General features: G+C 50.7%; 9 protein-coding genes across 9 annotated transcripts; 3 read left to right on the top strand and 6 right to left on the bottom strand.

The window, feature by feature from the left end:
• Positions 1-29: 29 nt before the first annotated feature.
• Positions 30-3,407, top strand: AUEXF2481DRAFT_61244 (uncharacterized protein; the record flags this gene model as incomplete). The annotated part of the gene is made up of 1 exon (XM_013493559.1): positions 30-3,407. The coding sequence occupies one exon, from the start codon at positions 30-32 to the stop codon at positions 3,405-3,407; it is 3,378 nt and encodes a 1,125-aa protein (XP_013349013.1).
• A 944-nt stretch (positions 3,408-4,351) lies between these two features.
• AUEXF2481DRAFT_45503 (uncharacterized protein) lies at positions 4,352-7,721 on the bottom strand (the record flags this gene model as incomplete). Its single annotated transcript, XM_013493558.1, has 2 exons — positions 4,352-7,106; positions 7,159-7,721. 2 exons carry the CDS (start codon positions 7,719-7,721, stop codon positions 4,352-4,354), a joined length of 3,318 nt encoding a protein of 1,105 aa, XP_013349012.1.
• A 1,300-nt stretch (positions 7,722-9,021) lies between these two features.
• Positions 9,022-9,891, bottom strand: AUEXF2481DRAFT_24828 (uncharacterized protein; the record flags this gene model as incomplete). The annotated part of the gene is made up of 1 exon (XM_013493557.1): positions 9,022-9,891. One exon carries the CDS (start codon positions 9,889-9,891, stop codon positions 9,022-9,024), a length of 870 nt encoding a protein of 289 aa, XP_013349011.1.
• A 429-nt stretch (positions 9,892-10,320) lies between these two features.
• Positions 10,321-12,024, bottom strand: AUEXF2481DRAFT_139647 (uncharacterized protein). Its single transcript, XM_013493556.1, has 2 exons — positions 11,198-12,024; positions 10,321-11,145 (listed from the first exon to the last, which is right to left on the bottom strand). The coding sequence occupies exons 1-2, from the start codon at positions 11,828-11,830 to the stop codon at positions 10,750-10,752; spliced, it is 1,029 nt and encodes a 342-aa protein (XP_013349010.1). The 5' UTR covers positions 11,831-12,024; the 3' UTR covers positions 10,321-10,749.
• A 95-nt stretch (positions 12,025-12,119) lies between these two features.
• On the bottom strand, positions 12,120-13,437 carry AUEXF2481DRAFT_45502 (uncharacterized protein; the record flags this gene model as incomplete). Its single annotated transcript, XM_013493555.1, has 3 exons — positions 12,120-12,442; positions 12,495-13,278; positions 13,333-13,437. The coding sequence occupies 3 exons, from the start codon at positions 13,435-13,437 to the stop codon at positions 12,120-12,122; spliced, it is 1,212 nt and encodes a 403-aa protein (XP_013349009.1).
• Positions 13,438-14,325: 888 nt separating this feature from the next.
• On the top strand, positions 14,326-15,352 carry AUEXF2481DRAFT_695687 (uncharacterized protein; the record flags this gene model as incomplete). The annotated part of the gene is made up of 2 exons (XM_013493553.1): positions 14,326-14,613; positions 14,651-15,352. The coding sequence occupies 2 exons, from the start codon at positions 14,326-14,328 to the stop codon at positions 15,284-15,286; spliced, it is 924 nt and encodes a 307-aa protein (XP_013349007.1). The 3' UTR covers positions 15,287-15,352.
• Positions 15,353-15,418: 66 nt separating this feature from the next.
• On the bottom strand, positions 15,419-16,944 carry AUEXF2481DRAFT_24824 (uncharacterized protein; the record flags this gene model as incomplete). Its single annotated transcript, XM_013493551.1, has 3 exons — positions 15,419-16,117; positions 16,170-16,571; positions 16,627-16,944. 3 exons carry the CDS (start codon positions 16,942-16,944, stop codon positions 15,419-15,421), a joined length of 1,419 nt encoding a protein of 472 aa, XP_013349005.1.
• A 329-nt stretch (positions 16,945-17,273) lies between these two features.
• Positions 17,274-18,213, top strand: AUEXF2481DRAFT_34721 (uncharacterized protein). Its single transcript, XM_013493549.1, has one exon. The coding sequence runs from the start codon at positions 17,408-17,410 to the stop codon at positions 17,990-17,992; it is 585 nt and encodes a 194-aa protein (XP_013349003.1). The 5' UTR covers positions 17,274-17,407; the 3' UTR covers positions 17,993-18,213.
• Positions 18,072-19,863, bottom strand: AUEXF2481DRAFT_139612 (uncharacterized protein). Its single transcript, XM_013493548.1, has 5 exons — positions 19,467-19,863; positions 19,200-19,415; positions 18,726-19,150; positions 18,299-18,675; positions 18,072-18,243 (listed from the first exon to the last, which is right to left on the bottom strand). Exons 1-5 carry the CDS (start codon positions 19,487-19,489, stop codon positions 18,151-18,153), a joined length of 1,134 nt encoding a protein of 377 aa, XP_013349002.1. The 5' UTR covers positions 19,490-19,863; the 3' UTR covers positions 18,072-18,150.
• Positions 19,864-21,074: the final 1,211 nt, after the last annotated feature.

Below are 21,074 nucleotides of genomic sequence, written 5' to 3'. Positions count from 1 at the left end.
TACTCCTACCATCAACTCCAGGAGCAGCCATGTATCAGTCGTTCACGGGAGCATCACGCCGCCCACGGCAAGTCAACCTCTCGGGCAAAAACACAAACCCTTTCGCCGCCAACAACCCGCTGGGCGGTCCACAGAGCGCTGTGCAGAACGCACATCAAGACCGACAAGCCCGACAGAAGCAACGACAAGAGCTGAATGCCGCTAAGACGGTGCAAAGAGTTTGGAGGGGCCACAATGCTCGGCGAAAGACAAGAGATGGCTGGCGCAAACAGTGGGACGCTGTAGATACGACCCACGTCGACGCCGTTCAACGACTAAACACTCTCCTGCTGTTCTTCTCGCCCTCCAACGACGGTGACATCCAACGCCTCATCTCCCTCGTCTCGGATCACTCCCTGGACACGGCTACTTTGCAACACTACCTGCGCCTGGAGAAGGCTTGTTTGGATGCCTTGACACAAACAAAGCCTCATCGGGTCAACGACCTGCTCGCCGTCTTGACCTTCTTAGCCACCACGACCCCCCAGGAGACATCTCGCATCTCCTTCGACTACTACACAACTCTATCGAAGCTGGATCACTCTTCACTTCCAAACATCCAACAGGCTGTGGCAGCCCCTCTCACCTCACATCTCCCCGCTGCTTACGAAGGCTTCGCTGCCGCCTATCTCACAACCCCGCTAGACACCATCTCACTCGATCATCTCACTCCCACGCTGAACTTCGCCCACCTCACACAGGCAATATCCAATGTCTCGTTGACCGCGACATTGGACACAAGACGTCGCCTATGGCTACTTAGCCAGTTCATATATCTTATGCCAGAGGGCCTGCGTGCCTCATCCTACGTGCCTGTAGTCGCACGCCTTCTTTCCTCACTGGCCGAAGCTATTGCTCCAGAAGCTCCTGCTCTCGACATGACCAACAAAGATTATGACCGGCTCGTTCTCGCAAAAAACCCCGCCCGGGTGCACCTGAACAAATTTCTGAGGGACCAATTCTCGCGTCTAGTGGACAAAGATGCCATCAGATCTCTCGTACCAAGGCCACTTGCCTCATCCGAAACTTCTGTGCTGGACGACTCGTCAGATTCGCAAGTATTGGCCAGTTACGCCCTAATACTCCTGCGTATCTTTCCCTTGCGTGCTGACGATATACGCATGTGGCTGTATCTCGGTCCAACCGACCAAGCATATCGAGACGATACCGTTCCTGCCATTGCTTATTTCTGGAAGGGCATGCGCTCAACTTCCATCTTCACAAACATCTACAGAGATCCGCGAGCCGCGGTGGAGCTGTTAAAGGCGCCAAAGGCTTCGATTTCAGCGTGGAAACCCGCTCGATACGACGAAGAAAGCTCGAGGAGAAGTTCAGAGTGGCGCGTCGTTCTTGTTTTTCTTGAACTCTTCACCTTCGTTCTCAAGATCATGGACGACGAAGAGTTTCTCGGAGCAAAATCTGGCCCAAGTACACGAGACAGTAACAGTGCCCTCCCTATTGAAGATCTGAAAGATTTGACCGTCTTCTTGAAGAATTTGGGGTTCTCCATGTACTTCAATTCACAGGAGATATCCGAGTCATTTGAACCCAGCCTTGAGCTTTTGAGCCCGGCGAATCTAAGTCGCCATTTCGGCGGCACGTCAACTGCTACAGAATCGAAAGCTGAAGCTCGCCCTCAAACGATATCAGTCGCAGGTACCGTCGGGATGAGTCTTGAGTATGTGAAGAGTCTGGTCACTGGCCTGCTGAGGTCTGTATACGAGCGAGATTCGAGAAGAAACTTCTTACCTAAGGAACACTGGTTGATGACATCTCGCCTCGACATGACCAACTTCATACAAGCTGTTGTTGGGGAAGATGAACGACGACAGCAGTTGCAACTGCAGGCTGAAGAAGATGGCAATGCCAATGATCCCGACTCCGACTGGGACGAGACTGCTCTCGTTTCTATCAATCAATCACAGAAGAACCACCTACGCAACACCCGAGAAATCAGCAGGGCTCGTTATCTACAGTCAGTCGCGCCTCGATTGGAAATCCTGCAGAACATGCCCTTCATGATTCCATTCGAAACAAGAGTTCAGATCTTCCGCGAATTTGTCCGTCTGGATATGATGACCCGGAGAGGTGGACATACTGATCCAGATATTTGGCGCCACCTGACTGTGTTTGGACCGATAGGTGGTGGACATGAGTCACTTGGGCGTCACCATGCAAGTATTCGTCGCAAGAATGAGTTTGAGGATGCTTTCAGTCAGTTCTACAGTCTTGGCGATGGTCTCAAGGAGCCAATTCAAATCACGTTCTTGGACGAATTCGGTCTGCAAGAAGCTGGAATTGACGGTGGAGGTGTCACAAAAGAGTTCTTGACTAGCATCACCTCGGAAGCCTTCAACCCTGAGAAGGGTCTGTTTATGGAGAACAGCCAACATTCGCTATATCCTGACCCGACCAGCGTCGAAGCTCACAAAGAGATGCTGCGCCAAGAAGGATACACTAATGATACTGAAGAATATCGAGAGTCGATGAAGGATCTCTTGAATCGATACGAGTTCCTGGGTCGTGTTGTTGGCAAGTGTCTATACGAAGGTATCCTTATCGACATCAACTTCGCCAGCTTCTTCCTAACCAAGTGGGCACTTTTCGGTGGACGAGGTGCTGCATCCAAAGAGTCTGGCTACAGAGCCTCAATCAACGATCTGCGCGATCTTGACGAGGAGCTCTATCAGGGATTGCAGACCCTCAAACATCACCCTGGCGAGGTCGGGGAATGGGGAACATACTTTGCCATCAACGACACTATCCCACTACCCAACGGACAAACCAAAACTGTCGAATTCGAGCTTATACCTAACGGTGCGAACATCCTTGTCACAAGAGAGAATCGCTTGCTATATATATCACATGTAGCCCGCTATCGTCTGTCCCGACAATCGAAGCTCCAGACAGACGCCTTCCTCACCGGTCTCTCCAGCATAATCCAACCAAGCTGGCTCAACATGTTCAACCAAAAAGAACTTCAAACTCTTGTCGGTGGCGCGGCCTCCAGCATCAACATTCCCGACCTCCGCGCAAACACACAATACAGTGGTGTCTACGTAATCGGCGATGACGGCCAAGAACACCCGTCCGTCCAACTCTTCTGGCAACTCATGCTCGACCTTCCCGATATCGAGCGTCGTAAAGTGTTGAAATTCGTCACCTCCACACCTAGAGCTCCGTTACTTGGTTTTGGCTCGCTGAACCCGAGGTTCACGATTAGAGATTCGGGGGATGATGAACACAGGTTCCCAACAGCGAGTACTTGTGTTAATCTGCTGAAGTTACCGAGGTTTAGAAGTAAGGAGGCCTTGAGGGATAAATTGCTTTATGCTGTTAATTCTGGTGCTGGGTTCGATTTGAGTTAGATGGCTTGTGCTCTCTGCATTGCAATCATGGTGTTTGATGAGGTTATGGTCATTGGGAGCGGGTGGATTATGCATAGTACAGACGAGTTTGGTTCTATACATATTTGTATGGTCTAGCGATTTGCGAAAGATTATCTGTTGTGGCGGGTGTGGTATGTACGCCCGCAGCTGATCCAGCGTATCGCATCCATCCACCATCGACGACCACGATATACGATACACCTGCCTTCGGGATTCATTGTCGCGTCACTCGTCGGAAAGAAGTCGCTTGATTGACCGCATCAGCACCTGCCTGCGACGTGGTTGACCAACCATGACTCACTCTTTGCAACGGAATGAATATCTTCCTGTGCATTGTTATACTAACAACCTCTTCTCTTTGCAAAGACATCAACACTGTGGCTTCATAACCATGATTTCAACCAACGACTCACCTCCACCATATCCATCCTGCCAACTCCAACCATCAACACCACAAAAATCTCCGATGAAGCCGCTTATTCTCTACGACTACCCACAATAAATCCTGGGAACGTCACCCAAGCCCTCGTCTCTGCCTCTGGCGCCGCACTTTCGCCACCTACTCACCTCTCCGCATCAACATTTCTTTCGGCATCAGTAAAAGCTCAGAAGCTCTCGCCCCGGACATATTTTTTACTTTTGGTTTGAAATCACGAAGTGGGAAGAGTAGAGACTTGGATCTAATAGAACAATGGAGTCTTGATGTGGCTGCGGCTACGAGCATCTCCATCTTCTCTTCGAACTCATCCCCGGAGACATCGCTGCGACTTGTGAAAATCATTGTGCCTTAAGTCAGCTTCGATCGTGAAGAACGTTAAGCATATTTTGTTATGTACAGTACAGTAGTAGCTGTTTGCATATCAAACAGCTGTTGATATATACAATATTCATAAAATCGTCATTCCGACTAGAACACCGAAGCTCTACCATGCGATCTTTGCCAGCACACCGTTGGGGAAAGATCTAACCAACACCTTTCTAATCTCATCCATGATCAAAATGCCCAAAGCAAGAGGAATAGGGATCAACCAGAACTCGAGGGGTACAGTGGCAGTACCAAAGATTGTCTGGATACCAGGGACCATGGTGACGAAAATTGCAATAGCAAAGGAAACGACCATACCAGCCAAGAGCCATGGGTTACGGCGCTCGGCACGGAAGGGGTCGGCTTGGAGGATGGACATGCGCTTACTGCGTACACTGAGCAAGTTACCCATCTGCAGGAACACCAGAGTGACAAAGTAGACACCTTGACCGACAGTGTTGAAGTGCGTGAGCTCGGCTTGAGTGTATCCATGGAAACCTTCAGAGTAACCCTCGAAAGCGAAGAAGAGGTCGCTGATGGGGATTCTGGCGTGACGCCAGTAGTAGAGGAAGAACATTGCGTGAGCGCAGATAGTCTCCATAACACCGATGAAGAGGTATGCTTGTCCGTAAATCTTCATGTTAATCAGGTGATCCTTCTTGTGGTTTCTAGGGGGCAGCTCGAGGAGATCAAATTCTTCCTTTTCCATGACCAAGGACATACTGAGGAAAAGATCGGTAAAGACACAGATGATGATCATGAGGAAGGAAGAGAGTGGGAGAGGCACACCGAAGAAGACGTTAAGCATGACGGGCCAGATCTCGCTGAAGGAGCCTGCTGGAAGCAGGAAGATGATGCTCTTCTGCAAGTTTTGGAAGACCAGGCGACCCAAGCGGATGGCCTCGACGATGGAATCGAATTTGTCAAGGAGTACCAAGTCGGAAGCCTCGAGCGCAACGTCAGAGCCAGCAGCGATGGCGATACCGACATCAGCAGCCTTAAGAGCAGGTGCATCGTTGACGCCGTCACCAGTGACTGCAACAACATTGTCGCGGTCCTTGAGTTCGTTGACGATGCGCAACTTCTGCTCAGGTGTAGTGCGGGCGAAGACGATCTCCTCATAGCTACAGACAATGTCCCAGTCCTCGTCGGTGAGCTTGTTGATGGATGGGCCTTCGAGCAAGAGACTGTTGTTGACACGGGCACCCTTTTCGGAGTCATTGACAAAAGTGTGGCCTTCGGCGATTGTTTCGTAGGTGTCAGGCTCGCCGCTGTGGGTGAAGATACCGACATTACGAGCGATAGCAGCACCAGTCAATCCGAAGTCACCAGTGACCATGAAGAAACGCGCACCAGCGCGACGGCACGAGGCGACAGTAGGGGCGGTCTCCTTGCGAGGAGGATCGGTTATACCAAGGACACCAATGATGGTCAGATCGGCGATACCGTTTTCCAGAATCTCGTCTCCGAAAGCGTTGGTGCCGAGAGCCTCCACAGGACTGTAGTGACGTTGGCAAAGGAGAATAACACGTTCAGCATTGCGAGAAAGACGTTCCTGGAGAGCGCTGAACTGTGCTTTGGCTGCAGCATCAAGAGGTAACACAGAGCTGTTCTTAGCAGACCAGTAAGAAGTTGCGAAGGGGAGAAGCTTGTCGGGGGCGCCCTTAACGTAGACGAGATACTTGGTCTTCTCGGGAGCAGACTCGTAGTTCTCATCGACTTCGTCGTGAAGAGTAAGCATCCACTTGTTCTTGCTGTTGAAGGGAATCTGATATTTGCGCGGGTGGGCGTCAGGTAGGCTCTTGGTTGAGTCAGCATGAGCGACTTCTGCGAATTTCAATACAGCTCCATCGGTGGCGTTGCCTTGAACTTCACGGTCCAGTACAGGAAGTTCCATAGACAAAGGATCGAAGGTAGCGTCGTTACACAGTGCGGCGGCACGGTGGAGCTCGGTGAGAACTGTGTTGTCACCAGTCTCCATCTTTGAGAGGGCTTCAGTAACGGTGAGCTGCTCATCGACGAAGCCAACACTGGTGACGACCATCTTGTTCTCAGTCAAGGTTCCGGTCTTGTCAGAACAGATGACGTTCACGCAGCCCAATGTTTCGACAGTCGAAAGGCCCTTGGGCAGGATGTTGCTGCTCTTCATGCGACGAGCGACCATCATGAGAGTCAAGGCCACCGCGACAGGCATACCTTCTGGAATGAAAGCAACCACACATCCCATGACATTATTGAGCATTGCTACTGTGCTCATGTAAGCTGGATGGTCGCGACGCAACCAACCAACCCATGTCAAAAGAATGGCCAAGGCGAGGACGACTGTCAGGCAGACGATGATCTTGACGAAGCGGTTGATCTCAAGTTGGATAAGAGTTGGCTTCTCTTTGGCACCAGCCATAGCACTGGAGATGCGACCCATACAGGTGTCCTTTCCAGTCAAGACGACAATACCAGTAGCAGAGCCGTTGGTGACCATAGTGCCCATGAGGCCGATGTTGCGACTCTCGAGGAAGTTCTTGTCAGTAGACTCGACAGCGCCCTCAATCTCATCAGATTCTCCTGTAAGCATTGATCTGTCGAAGCGAACATCTCCCGAAGTTGCCAACAGACGAACATCGGCAGGAACTTTGTTACCGATGCTGATCTTGACAATGTCACCGACAACGAGATCGGTCGAAGGCACCTTTGTAGTTTGACCGGCGCGAATAACGAGCGCGTCAGCTGGTAGCAGGTCCAAGATGGCATTCATTGTACGGCCGGTGGACCAATCTTGGAAGGCGGAGAAGCATGCTTGGAGGAAGATAACGATGAGGACCAGGATAGCAAGACCCAAGTTGTATGCTTGAGGGTCAGGATTTCCTAACGGTTTCCTGTGCAAGACGGTCAGTATGGGTGTTTGTAATGCGACTCGAAGACACATACCAACAGATGAAGAAGATAATTACACCGACCCAGAGCACGCTACAGAAGCCGCCGAATACGTATTCGAACAACTTCTTAGCATAATTCTGTCGCCTGCGAGGAAGCATGTTCTTTCCATCAGTCGCGAGGCGAGTGGAAGCATATTCGGCTGTCAAACCCAGCGTGGAGGATGATTGAAGCCCGTGGATCACTGAGTCGGCATCGAGAATGTGGAAGTCCAACTTCTCAAAGTGCTCTGCATCGTTCTGTCGCTTGTCTTCTGCCTTCGGTGTCTTCTTGAATGGTGTCTTGGTCTTCTTGGTCTTGGGGGCTGCCTTGCGTCTCCATTTTGATTCTGAGACGACATCGTTGATAGTTTGTGAATGGGCAACCTGGAAGGAAAGGGTGCGAAACTCAATTGGAAGGCCGGCAGCAGCAGAAGTCGATTGTGCTCGCGATCTGATACTGCTGATAGAGTCGCGACTCTGTGATCGCTGTCGACTGTGACGACGACGACGTTCAAGACGGTCCTCGGGCTCGAAGGTGATTCGGGAGCGTTCATTCGTGGTGATGACCCTCTCCATCTCTCCCTTCTCAATGGACGACTCCTGATCGAATGATGAGGACATCTCGAGAGACTTGTGTGTGTGTTGTGGTTGATTGAAAGGAGAGAACAAGCAGAGATGATATTATATATGGGACAAGGAAAATATTTTGTATGAGAAAGAGGATAATATGATACAAAGGTCATTCGCCAGATGCTCACGGGCTCGGGAAAAAAAAGACAATCAAAGCCATAGTCTCAATCGTATCCAGATGCAACGTTTGGTAATGTAAATTGAAGGAGTGCTGACCTGAGAGAGCAAGACGTACCGTACCGCGCCGCGCGGACCAGAAAAGATGCTTCAGATCCATTACGAGTGTGTTTCTCCTGTTGTCGTGGTTGCAATGCTTGCGACGCCACGTTGGTAAGGACTGCCGTGAGGGATTTACGAGCCTTCGAGCATTCTGGATCTCCACCAATCTCACATGCCTCTACCGTTGTGCAGCTTGCGTTATTTTCTGATCGACCAATCCCCAATTCGCCGGGCATTTCAGTATTCAAATATTGACGGCCGGGTACGGAGAACAATAAAACTTTCCCCTGCATACATCTCGCCTCGTATCAGCGGTGACGAATGAAGGCCATATTTGCGAGCTGGCAAAGAAAGTGTTTTGTGATTGTTTCCCCAATCCCCAACCACATTTTTGTAAGACAAGCCTTGCCAAGACGCTGGTTAGTTCGCCAAAATGCTTGGCTGAGCTTATAGTAAATCTCTCCAGAGATGTAAACATTCATCTTGCATGGCTGCAGCGTGTCGTACAGGTGGCGCAATGGTGTACTGAGTAACTGGACATCGCTCCGAGTGGTAGGAAATGCATACATCACAAATTGCTTTGTGCGGAATCTGCGGTGAGTTTGACGTTTCTGAATGTCAAGATTTTCCTTTACTGCCAAAAATCCCTCATTGCTTGTGTTCCTTCGAGGCGCAGCAAAGTCCACAACAAGAGAGTGGTAGCGGAAGGGGGAAAACGCCTGAACAATCACCGTGTCAATAAACACCGCAACTGCTCTTTCAGGCCAGCGGAATCCACATTAGCCGTAAGACCTGGCTCGTTAGACGACCACACATGTGTGCAATTGTGGCTATGACGTTTCAGCACAGCTGCTCATGCCCAATATTTTCGTCTTGGTCATTTAGCGAAGGCGGGTAGATTGAAGGTCCTTCTTCGCAAGCGTGGTAAGTTGTGCACGTCAAACACAACTAAAGTAGATTCTGGTGTTGTGGCTGTTTTGCAGGGTGACATAACGCGGCGATGTTCGCTTGTGGATTTCAGGGACCATCAAGTCGGACGGCTCGAGAAGGTCATTTTTTGTTCAGCAAGGCTACTCTTGATGGATGAAAAGAAGGAGTTCGTTGCGGAGCATCCCATTGATGGCCGATCTGGAGGGGTTGCCGTCGGCGAGGCTGCAACTCTGTCGATACTATCCGTTCCACTTGCGATGATCAAGACGTTTTGAGATTCTGCAGGGGCTGTGTGGGTAGTTGAGATCTGGCTGGGCGTCACATCGGCCTCAGTGGGTCGGTCGAGGAACCTTTGGCAATCGAGAAGGAAGTGCGGCTCTTCATTGGTCATCTCCATCGAACGAACTTCCTCTCTAGGTATAGGCGAAGCTATTTCGTCGCTTATCTCTCCGTACATTGGTGAGGTAGGAGGCTTTTGACGACTTGCCATGATACCTGGGTTGCGTTCCAAGAACCGTGCGGGCCATTGCTTCCCAAGAGGTCGCGGCGGTGGATCATCTGAGGTAAGCTCTTCGCATAACATGCTGTAAGCCTTCTCGCCAATCTTGCGGTGAAGCGTACGATTGTCTCCTAGCCCGCCAACATATTGACAGAGTGTGATCTCCTGCTCTGGACTGAGACGTTGGCTTCCGTTTTTAAGTCGGTCAGATTTGGACGCTCTACCAGCTGCACGAGCACGAAGTCGAAAATATCCAGCCCTTTCGGTAATTTCATGAGCTCTGCCAGCTTCAGCCAAGCTCGCATATTTGCCAGCCTTGTAATCAGTGACAGCACTGGAGATCTTTTGTTCCATCATATGATATTGCAGACTCCGTTGTGGCTTTGACAGTTTCTTGCCCAGAACCGGAGGTGGCACCAGTCTTGGTGCTTTTTGAGGCTGAGATTGATCCTCACTGATCTGCTCCATTAGGTAACGGACGATATGATTTCGGTATGTCCATGCAAGAGACGCGATTTGAGTTGAGCCGCAAGTTGCGTTGAGTTGGGGAGAACACGTTCGGCAGATCCCGAGATCGTGGAAGGCAGCTGTCCACCCTTGCTCTCCCTTTAGCTATCTACTCTTGCGCACACATCATCAACGGTCATGCCTCCCCAAACTAGGTTGTAGGTACACAGGCTCAGCTACGGTGTAAGCACAACAACATCTTCGACGTGTACGATAAGACCGGACGTTGAATTCATCCAGCTGCATGAACAAGAGTATTATCCATGTGTACGAAAGCCTTCATCGGAAGATGACTTCTTCCTGCCTGATGATTTTGCATTCAGACATGAGGTCTTCCTAGAGCAGTCCTTCAATGTGACAAAGACATGTCGGATGGCTTCGTTGCGGCTTTCCATTGCAAATCGAAATAACAGGCATTCGGACTCACTTCCTGGTAATTGCTGTCTGATAGATATGCTCTGGTCATCCACTTCGGTCATTTCATCCCATCTTCCCTCCGCTGAATACTGCACAAGCACTATTATCCCCGGCGGAGACGCGCCCTGCGACAAAGACCTGCCCAAAGGCACAGTCTTATTTATTTAAGCGTTCCGCATCATCGAAGCTGACAACAAAAGACGGATCCCGACTAGCTCCCAGACGTTGGTGAGCCGTCAGATTCGGAGGACGAAAGCGAACGACCAGTATGATCGAGTGGTCTGGGAAAGCAGAGAAAGCAACGTTTGATCGCAGTGGGTATATACCAGATTAACGCCTCGCTAGGTCCAGAAAGCAGATTCGTGGGACTCTTGTTACAAAAAGCTTTTGAGATGAGACCAATCAAAGATTTCCTCCCAGACCAATGACTCTGACACCGCCGGTATCACCAGCATAAGCCAACCAGTATCTCAGTGGATGCCATGCGAGGACATTGATAATGTTGGCGGTCTCGAAGGTATGCACAGTCTCGCCGGTCTGAGCACAAGCAACGTGGATGCCCTTGTCACCGTCCTTGTCCATGCCGTGAGCACCGCAGATGTATGTGCCATCGAAGCTGAAGGAGAGACAGTGGATACCACCAGCCATGTTCGATATAGTGTGCTTGCAAACCCAGTCTGTCGTGTCCCAGAGGGTGACGAGAGAGTCACCGCCGCCAACGGCCACAAAGTCTCCGTTAGGACTATGTTGGACACTGTAGGCGGCACTGGTGTGAGCATTGAGGGTGTGTAGAAGTGTCTGCGACAATCCGTTAGTCTTGTGTTTCGTCGATGTGTGAGAAGATGCTTACCATGCTCGGCCAGTCTAATACCTTGACGGTACCATCGCCAGTTGTAGCAAAGACCTCACGACCAGAGTTTGAGAAGGCCATCTGATTTGTCTGGGCACTACCCAGTTTGCGACCCTCTTGCATGATCCAGTCTTCAGTATTGGCCATAGCTCCCATACGCACATCGATGGGCACAATGACATCGTCCCTACGTCCAGCCACCAGATGTTGACCAGTGGGACTCCATGCCAGGAACAGACCACCGTCTCCCAAAGCAATCTCTTTCACAGGCACAGCCTTGTTGTGCGCACCAGGTCCTACACGTACATCCCAGAGCTTCACGGTGCCGTCGCTTCCCGTGGTCGCGACCTCACCCTCGCGTACAGGGTTCCAGACAATCTTCTCTACACTTCCGACATGACCCACCAACTCCTGACTGCTCTTAACATTCGGACGATCGGGGTTCCAGATACGGACTTTTGAGCCGGCGGTTGTGGCCAGAGCGGCACCCGTCGACGACCAGGCTAGATGGCGGATGTGTGGAGGAATAGTGCTCGGTCGCGCATTTTCGCTGAAGAGGACGGGTCTTTGGGCTTTGAAGGTTTGAGAGAAGTGATCTTTCTTTATTGGGCGACTGCGCGCGGGCACCGGCATGGTCGAGGTGGGTTATGCGCGTCGATGCGCCTGCAAACGGGGAAGAGCTGCGATCGGCTTCGGTCGAGTTATTTCTGTCTGGGTGGGAATGGAGATGGGTGTGGTATGTATAGAGTGTCGCAAGAAAATGGTAAAATAATGCAGAATGCACTTTTTGGGAGCTTGACGTGTCGAGCTTCAAGTCGCTCCTTCTCATTCTTGAACGAAGCTTCGCGCTTGTTGCACCTTCGGCTTTGTACAATAATTGCATCACGTAAAGACTATATACAATGTTTACAAAGACAACCGTCTACAGTCTTGCAACAAATCCACTCTTGTCAATCTTGACCAAATACTCCTTCGAGATCTCGTCGACCTTTGTAACACCAGCGAGACCCATGGCAAGCCTGATTTCGTCCGAGAGCAGGCGCAAACACAGCTCAACTCCTTCCTGTCCCTTGTATGCCAGTCCCCAAAGCACTGGTCTGCCGATCCAGACAAAGTCGGCTCCGAGTGCCAATGCCTTGAAGACGTCTGTGCCGTGTCGAATACCACCGTCGACATGTACGGGAATCTTGCCCTGTACTGCTGCCACTACTTCGGGAAGTGCGTCCAGCGTTGCCAATGCGCCGTCTGCAAATATCAGTTAGCACATCGTCTCTGATTATACGAGTGACATACTTACTCAGCTGTCGTCCGCCGTGGTTGGACACAACGATACCATCAACGCCGTGATGGACTGCCAGCAAAGCATCCTCTGCAGTAGCGATACCCTTGACCCAAACCTGCATCTCGTTGCCACACTCCTTCTTTAACCACTCGATATCCCGCTCCCAGGAAAGTGTTGGGTTTGCTGCGTGCGAGTGGAATGTGATGGGTCCAGTCGGTACCACTCTCTTGCCCTCACTGTCGGTATATCCAGCTTCGCTGCCTCTTCGAGTCTTGCCTTGGCCTCTCTGTTCGGCCTCAGCCTCTGGCTTCTTGTCTCCTTGTTCCTCGAAGTTGGGGATCTTGAGATGCGCTGGCAACTTGAACTGATTTCTAATCTCGAGATTGCGGCGGCCCAGGATAGGTGTGTCGACAGTGAGGAACACGGCCTTGTAGCCGGCTTCCTTTGCTCTCTTCAGCAGCTTGACACTATGGTCGCGCTCCTCAAAGAGGTACAATTGTAGCACGTGCGGGTTTTCGCCATTCGCTTCGGCAACATCTTCTAGTGTGGTGGTCGCAAAAGAAGAAAGTCCCATCGCAATGCCCATCTTTTTGCAGGCTCTTGCCGTTGCCAACTCTCCGTCGGAGTGAGCAAGCCTTTGCATCGCTGTCGGTGCCACTCCCAACGGGATGGCATTCTTATGTCCAAAGATGTTTACGCTGGTATCAATTTTTGATACATCTCGCAGGACTCTGGGTCGAATGCGATATTTGGCATAAGCGTCCAAGTTCTCTTGAAGTGTGCTGCCAGAATCAGAACCCTAGAGTCGACTTAGCTTTGCTTCATCTCCAAGCTCTATATTTGCTATACTAACCTCGTTATAGTAATCACGAGTCTGCTTGTCCATCATAACCGCAGCATGCTTCTGCAGCTCGGAGATGGTCAAGCAGTTCAAATCGTGAGGCAATCTTTCGGACATATTGATGACAATCGATATATACAGAAACCACTAGAGTATAGCATAAGAGACTGATTGAGATACAGAAATCAGCGGCAAATATCAAGATGGAAGAACAAAAGTCACCTACGTCAACTCCTGCTTCTGCCGATACTGTATCGAGAGGGTAAGACCTCGGCATGACGAAGTAAGTTCTGCCCCGAAGCCGGCGACGCCCCAGATTCTGCTATCTTGTGGGGTCGGAGATATCTCGCCATCTTCTCCACGAGCATGAACTTCCGCAGATCCGAACCATCAGTATGCTGTCTGCTGCTGGGACAAGAGCAAGGACAGATAGACATGAATACTACACGAAGTATTCTCTGATTCTGAGTGACCGAAAAGTTGTCTAGACAACAATCGTGTCGAAGACATCTTAGGCGGAGATGCGGGCATGTTTTTACAGCGACGCATGTGACGAAGTGGTAAGCATCAAAGCCGAACCTGCCAGATCAGTCTACTTGACGAACGTCGCTAGCAGGACACCTCAAGAGGAGTCTGGTATATCGATAAGGATGTAAAGGCTCTCTTTAAGGACATTCCAGCCTACGAGTGAACGACAGAACACAGTCGAAGGTATTCCAAATATGTAGACAGGGTGGTGAGCTCAGCAACCGTCTAGAGTCTATACGAAAGACACGCGCGACGCGTCTCCCCAGAAAGTTCCAGCCATAGATGCTTTCGCAAGCACTTCTGTATTCGTCCTGCCAATTCCCAACATACCATAATAGACCATCCTGAATAGTCTGTTATCAGCTTCATATGTCCTGTTCTGTTAACCACCAGTCTTTGCATTTCATTGCATCTCTTCCGATTTCTCGTCTCCGATCTCTAGATCGACTAGTACCCACAACCGCATAATCCTCGACAATGGCAGCCGCAACGAGCAACAAACGCCAACGCATCGACCCACCCATGCAATATCAAAATCACCTCCCCTTCGGCCACACCCACACAATCTCCCAACCTCCCAGCTTCTCCAACCTCGCTCTCGTCCCCTACCCCCAAAGAACACCCGCAGAAACCCTGTCAATCATCACCATGGTCACAAAACTTGACGAAACCTCGCTAAGAAACCTACTCATTCAATCCGCAATCAGCCACGATCACATCTACACATCTCATTCCAACACGACCCAAGCGCTAGATTTCGTCGCTGTGCAAAAAGAACGGAAAAAAAATACAAGCAGCCCAGAGAAAACTCGCAAAAGAAAATGCCACAGTGCAAGAGTTTGAGAAGAATGTCGATCAAGTACATCATGTAATCAATGTGAAATGGGAAAAACTGTCGGATGCAAAACAATACAATAAAGCATGGGATGCCACCGAGCTTGTAAACAAGGAAATCGCGAAGATCGTGAATGCGATCAAAGAGCAGAGTCATCAAGAGTCAAGAGTCAATGCCATTGTTGCGTTGTGTGAGATTGGTGGTATTGTAGCTGTAGGGGGTGATAGACTTGGCGCAGAGGTTCGGAAACATGTTGGCTGTAATGATCAGTTGGTGGAATCCTTTTGGTCTGTTCTTGCTACTATGTCGCAGGAGGAGGTAAGGAAGGTGGCGATGTCGGAGGAGGACTTTTCCATCATGGAGGCGTTTGATAAGGAGAGAAAGGGGTATTGTGTTTTTGATGGGTTCGATGAGATAATTGAACACTTCAAGAATTCGGCTGCGTGCAAAGACGGTCACGATGAGGACGGAGAAGAAGATGATGAATATGGCGATGTTGATGAACAGGCTCTTATCAATACTTCGGATGCTATAGAGGGTTCGGCTTCTCAGCCTATCGCTGTATGGTTCATACATATGTTATATATCACGACCACATCATGACCACGATCCATGACACGCCTGGCATCGGGTAGTAGTCAAGCATAAAGAATGTCCGCATCCGCCCCCATGGCTCGGTGAGATAAACGACATGACGACCAGTCTGTTTACTGTGCCTATGCGATTGAGTACACTTCAGTCTCTCTTCTTCTCAATCCTCGGAAGCGATATCCAGAATAGCCAAATGACCACCAAAAGCGCCAGAATGATCGGTTGAAGAACCTGTACACCCTTCGACTGTGCAATCACACCAGTGACAAAGGGAAAAATCGCAGCTCCCGATCCACCAAACGCTGCTGCAAACCCGATGCCTGAAACGTGTAGATGCTTGGGCAATAGCTTGGTCGTGGCAACAACAGCGGCAGGGAACAGTGGACCTAGGAAGAAGCCTTGCAACGCGACTGCTACAGCTGAGACGTAGAACTGTGGGACGAGCCAGAAGAGTAGTTCTAGCCCAGTGGCTATCGGAAGGTAAATGGCGATGGACAACTTCTCACCAATACGTGGCGTGACGAAGCCTAATATCAGTCTCCCAACAGTGACACCTAGCCAGAAGCCAGTCGCTGTCATTCCAGAGGCGAATGCACTGCCGTTACGTTCTCGAAGCATGAAGGTAGTAATCCAACCGCCGAGTGCGACTTCGATGCCAACATAGCCTAGCAGGAACAAGGCACATAGCCATGTGACTCGAGCGCTAGGCATGGTGAGCAAGGCCTCCTTCATTCGATTGCCTTTTTGGTCTGTAGTTCTAGGATGAGCAAGGCGGAACGCCTCTCCAGTTTGTCCCCAGAAAGCCCACAGACTCGTGGCAACCTCGAGGGCTGCAAAACCAATCTACAGCCAACGTTAGCAATGTAAGATGGATTGTCCTGAGTATTTGTCATACCATAAAGTAGTACCAAGTCCACCAGGGCTTATTAGCTTTTGTGATCAGCGAAGTGGCAATCAGGGGAGCGATAGTAGCTCCAAGACCATACACTCCGTGAAGGAAACCAAGCACTTCGTTAGCATTCGCCATTGCACCCATCCACGCGTTCCAAGCTGCATCTTCCAAGCCGTTTCCGAAGCCGGCAATCGCGAAGACTACAACTAGTACAGGATATGGAGGATGTACTGCGATGACAATATATGCCAATAGGTGACATATTGGCCCGATGAAGGCCACGCCTCTCTGTCCAAATTTGAGGTGGATACTGTTGTTCAGCAAGGCCGACAAGTTGTATCCAATGAGAGGACTGAGGAAAATCAGGGAGACGATAGTATACGAAAGGTCGTAGTGTATTTCTAGCTTTTGATTGTTAACTCGTGAACGAATAGGAGGACTTGCAGTCAGGCAGGCCTACATATGGGATGATGGCTCCGTAAGTCGCATCGTTCATCCCCATGATCGCAAAACCCCAGCAGGCAGCAAATGTCCGGTACATGTTCGGTCGCGGTGTGTTCCATTTCTCGAGAACTTCATGAGAGGCAACTGTGGGAGAGGGCAGAGTCTCGTTCTGGTCATCCCGATCAAGATCATCGTCGAAGTCATCTGGACCGAGTCTTCGGCCTGACTCTGCTGGGAAGTGTTTCTCAGATGCTTGTATCGGAGAATGAACAGGCTCGAGCTCCATGACGGCTGTTGAGGAGCCTTGATGATTGTTCCGCCGTGAAGTTGACATGATGAGTGCTCGACTATCGCAATCAATACTCCGAGCAAGTAGATGAAGGTGTATCAAGAAATCTTGACACCAGGCATCCAGGCTTCACCTGGCAGGTGGAAACGAAGAATGAGAAGTTGGCATCTTCTAATCGTGCAAGAGGCGTCATGATGTAGCAGTATCTTTTGCAGTCCCGAAAAAGGAAGTCTCAAGCGCGAAAGCACTTCGGTCCGGGATCCGGAGACCGTCTTCCTCCAAACAGAAGGAGCATGAGCACATGGAGAAACGTGGAGAGGAAACCACCGGTCCGACGGCCCGACTTTCCCAAGCTTTCCAAGCAGTCAAGCTCCAAGAGCTTCAACCACAAAACCAAGACGTGGCCAGGCCTGACTGATACCAAGTACTTAAAGGCTGTCTTTGTACCTGGTCATTCACATCATCCATCTGAACCGGAAATAATCTGCCAATCTGCCAATCAGACATCATGACCGACTCCTTCAAATCAGCACACTATGACCATCCCATTCCGGATGTCAGCAAGCCTTTCGACTTGAGATGCCCCGACAACACAGACCTCTGGCGCATCCCTCCATCAACAGACCGAACAGATACACCTCACATCTACCGCACAATCCGTGCCTCGGACTTCAAATCAGCAAAAGTCACAGTTTCCGGACCTTGGACTGTACTCTACGATCAAGGCGGTCTTTGCATGATCATCGACATCCCCAACTCCAAGCAGAACAAATGGGTCAAGACCGGAGTTGAGATGCTGAACGGAAAGCCTCGTGTCAGCGTTGTGGCGACAGATATTTGGTCAGATTGGAGTTTACACCCGGTTGTTGCGGCTGACAAGGTATCTGCTACTATTGAGATGATTGTTGAGCATGATCATCTATGGGTTTACTTGATTGGCGACGATGGCGAGCGCCATCCTATGAGAGAAATCACGTGGTGGAACGCTTTGCCCAAAGACGCAGAACTCAAGGTCGGAGTGTCTGCAGCAAGACCGGCTACTGAGAAGGGCGAATTGATTGTGCATTACGAGAATCTGGTCATTAACGCATAGACACAAGTATTTGTCTGTGTTGAGTTAAACTGGTATTTACGTACGCTCCTCCAAGCGTATTATTACAATGATAATTATCCCAACGAGAATATACTCCCGGACCATCCTAGAAAAACCCCCTTTGGCAATTGGTAATCGATACATGCAAGCATTCAGAATCATGAAATGAAGGTGGCCTCGGTGAAGAGGGAACCCTCCTCGGTCTTCTCTTCACCACCAATCTTGATCTTGATGGGAAGCTTGGGACCGTACTGCATGGTGAATTAGTGATGTTTCCTCGAGGGGAAAATGCTGTCAGGAACTTACTTGGTAGATGTAGGGCTTGGTACCGGCGGCTCCAGCGACAATCTGCTTGACGAACTTGGGAACCTCAGCCATGACGTCGACACGGTCGAGTCTCTCACCGAGAGAACCCTCGACAAGAGCCACGACAGCCTGACCGTTGGCGTCAGTGCCGTTCCATGAGAAGGAAACGGCACCAGGTTCAGGCCAGTTGTTCTCGGGGTCGCCCTTGATCTCGCTGTGGGCTGCGCTATTTGAGGAACCTGCGCAGAGGATCTTGCCATCGGTGGCGATGCCACCGACGTTGACGACAGTTGAACCGTATGAGGGAGGGGTGGTGTACTCCATCATGACGGCGGAGTATGAGGGGGATTGGTAGTTGACGAAGTTCCACTTGGCAGCTGCGACAGTCAGTATGAGCTCAAGGAGTGTGTCAGTTGGGCACACTTACCAGCGTGGTGGGGCTTCATGCCCTGGAGAGCGTGGACGAAGAAACCTCTACCCTTGACGTCAAGAGGACCAGCAGGAGTGATGATGTTACCCTCGACCTGGCAACGAGGCCAGAAGGCGTGTCTCATTGAACCCCAGGGCTTCTTAGGGTCGGTACCGAAGTTCGACGTACCGTTGTTGCCGACGACGAAACCGGGAGCGGTCTGGGTAAAGGTGAGGTCGACGATGCTCTGCTTGTTTGTGTTTGACTTGATGTGGTAGCTGTTGCCCTCCTCGTTCAGCTCGGTCGAGCATCCCTTTGCGCGGAAGTTGAATTTGCCTTCGTCGAAGCTGTGGTTCTCAAGAGCGTCGGACGACCACAGGTTGGGAGTCTTGCCGTCGCTGTAGAAGATCTTTGTGTTGAACTGGGTGGTGATTTTGATTCCGCTAAGACTTGTCAGATGGTGTAAGCGCTGGACCACAGGTGTAAACTCACGCAACGTTGCTATAGATGACCTGGACCATGCAGATGTGACCACTGTCAGTCATGAAGTACCAGGTCTGAGTCTCAACGCAGGTCGAATCGATAGTGATCCACTTCATGTCGTTTCTGGTGAGTTCCGTGTAGGGTGTGGTTTTTGCCTGCTCGCTGACGGGCTGGATGGCCGAGGGTCCATAGATGGGCTCCTGGGTGCCGGCGACGTTGGCCAGCCTGGGTCGCGGTTAGTGGTGGTGGTGCAGTGCTCGTTGCAGTGCAGCTTACTGTTGTTTCGCCCAATTCATCATCTTGGCGGTAGGTGTATGGTTATAGCGACGGCAACTGATCAAAGACTATGCGTATGTGAGGTTGCTGACGTGATGCTACGTGACTTGATGCTGCTGGATTTTTGTGGTTGTTGAAGGAGAGGAATAGCTCTCTGCTCCTCGGCGGTTTATCACAAGATTATTTGCGGACTGGGCTACAGCCCAATTTGCGAATGACGTGGGGTGAGAGAGATTGCATGGCGAGAATACTTGTTGTTTCTCGGATGCTGATTTTGCCGTTGTTTTTTCTAGAAGCTGCCTAAACACTACTCCTGTATACTGATGCTATCTACGTTTCCCATCCGAAGGCACTTCCACCAAGGTGTGTCGAGTTACGCGTATTCGCGAAACGTGCGTAGATCGAATCCATCCGGGTCTTATGAGCTCGAAGGCCGCGCCACAGCTTGACTGGGCGACTCGTAATCCACTTGCAACCTCACACTCGAAGGCACGGCCATTGCTCTCTGCTCTTCGCAGTCCTTACAGATAACTTCCAAGATTTTGCCGTGCCACGTACAAGGCTCCAGCAAATTCATTAGATACATGACAGTCGAGCTCGCAGAGCAGTATTTGATTGAGCTCATTAGCAGTCAAAGGCGGGGCGTTGTAGCAAAGATCAGCCCTAGCTGACTAGGGATTGCATGGTCAATTGCCTTGCAAATCCATGGGCATTTCTTCAGTCAGCTGGTGCTTGAGCATCACATGCAGGTATGATGTGTTCGCGCAGGGTCTCAACCAGTGAGGCGTGCTGGGTGCTGGGTGCTGCGTGCAAGCCACGAATCCAGAGCCTCTTGCACAAGCACCGGCGCCAATGGCGGGTGGGCGCATGCTTGATGTCGTGCCGGGATCAGAGATCTCTGTTCAGCACCGATGCCTCGGCCAAGCCTTGTAGGGTCTGCGATCAAGGCTCGTCCAGGATGTGAGAGTGGAAACGAGGGGCAGGCACCTCTCTGCGCTCTGTATTCTTGCACCACCTCAGCTAATGAGATTGGATGGCAGAAATTTTCTTCATGGTTGCTTGTTGGATACATTGGCGTTCACTCACCCAAGAAACCAAACCCGTATCCTGCCGAACGGTTTCTCTTGCCTGCTAGAGGTTGAAGAAGAAACTGCTAAAATTTTGCCTTGGCCGTTGGCGGCCTACTGAGTCAAATTATGACGTGAACAAGATGGTAGCTTTCGTTCGGCCTGATCATCGCCCTCCTTCTCCTCACGCACCACTACACCGGTCGACAAGGCATTGATCTATACATGTTCGCATACAGCTTTTGCGACAACCCAGTATCTATACATCATCGCTCGGACCTGCTTGAACGTGCATTTACCGACTAGAGCGACCCCGTGTGGACCCGTTTGATCTAAAGCGGCGTTTCGTTAGTCAAGCAGCCAGCAACAGCAGCATCAGCCCGCGTCTTCTCGCATACACGCATCATTCTCCTGTCCGAGTCTATAGGGACTGTCACGACAATCCACAAGCACCACTGCCTATTCTTAACCCCACTCTCGCCGTCGACCCTAGAGGACACGGCCTCTGCGACTGAAACGTCACCGCTTTGCTGAAGCAGCA

The sequence above is a fragment of the Aureobasidium subglaciale genome (genome assembly GCF_000721755.1).
Source record: "Aureobasidium subglaciale EXF-2481 unplaced genomic scaffold scaffold_0, whole genome shotgun sequence".
Classification (NCBI taxonomy): Eukaryota; Fungi; Ascomycota; class Dothideomycetes; order Dothideales; family Saccotheciaceae; genus Aureobasidium; species Aureobasidium subglaciale.
The sequence above is the reverse complement of the archived record's forward strand: the minus strand, read 5'-3'. Positions and strand labels throughout refer to the sequence as shown.

Excerpts from the sequence above, each read along its gene's own strand:
- AUEXF2481DRAFT_139612 (XM_013493548.1), bottom strand. The coding sequence starts at position 19,489 with ATGATGAATTGGGCGAAACAACA. Across the intron at positions 19,416-19,466 it reads ATGAATTGGGCGAAACAACA|GCTGGCCAACGTCGCCGGCA; the intron begins GTAAGCTGCACT and ends ACCGCGACCCAG. Across the intron at positions 19,151-19,199 it reads GTCATCTATAGCAACGTTGC|CGGAATCAAAATCACCACCC; the intron begins GTGAGTTTACAC and ends GACAAGTCTTAG.
- AUEXF2481DRAFT_139647 (XM_013493556.1), bottom strand. The coding sequence starts at position 11,830 with ATGCCGGTGCCCGCGCGCAGTCGCCCAATAAAGAAAGATCACTTCTCT. Across the intron at positions 11,146-11,197 it reads TATTAGACTGGCCGAGCATG|ACACTTCTACACACCCTCAA; the intron begins GTAAGCATCTTC and ends GGATTGTCGCAG.
- AUEXF2481DRAFT_34721 (XM_013493549.1), top strand. The coding sequence starts at position 17,408 with ATGACCGACTCCTTCAAATCAGCACACTATGACCATCCCATTCCGGAT.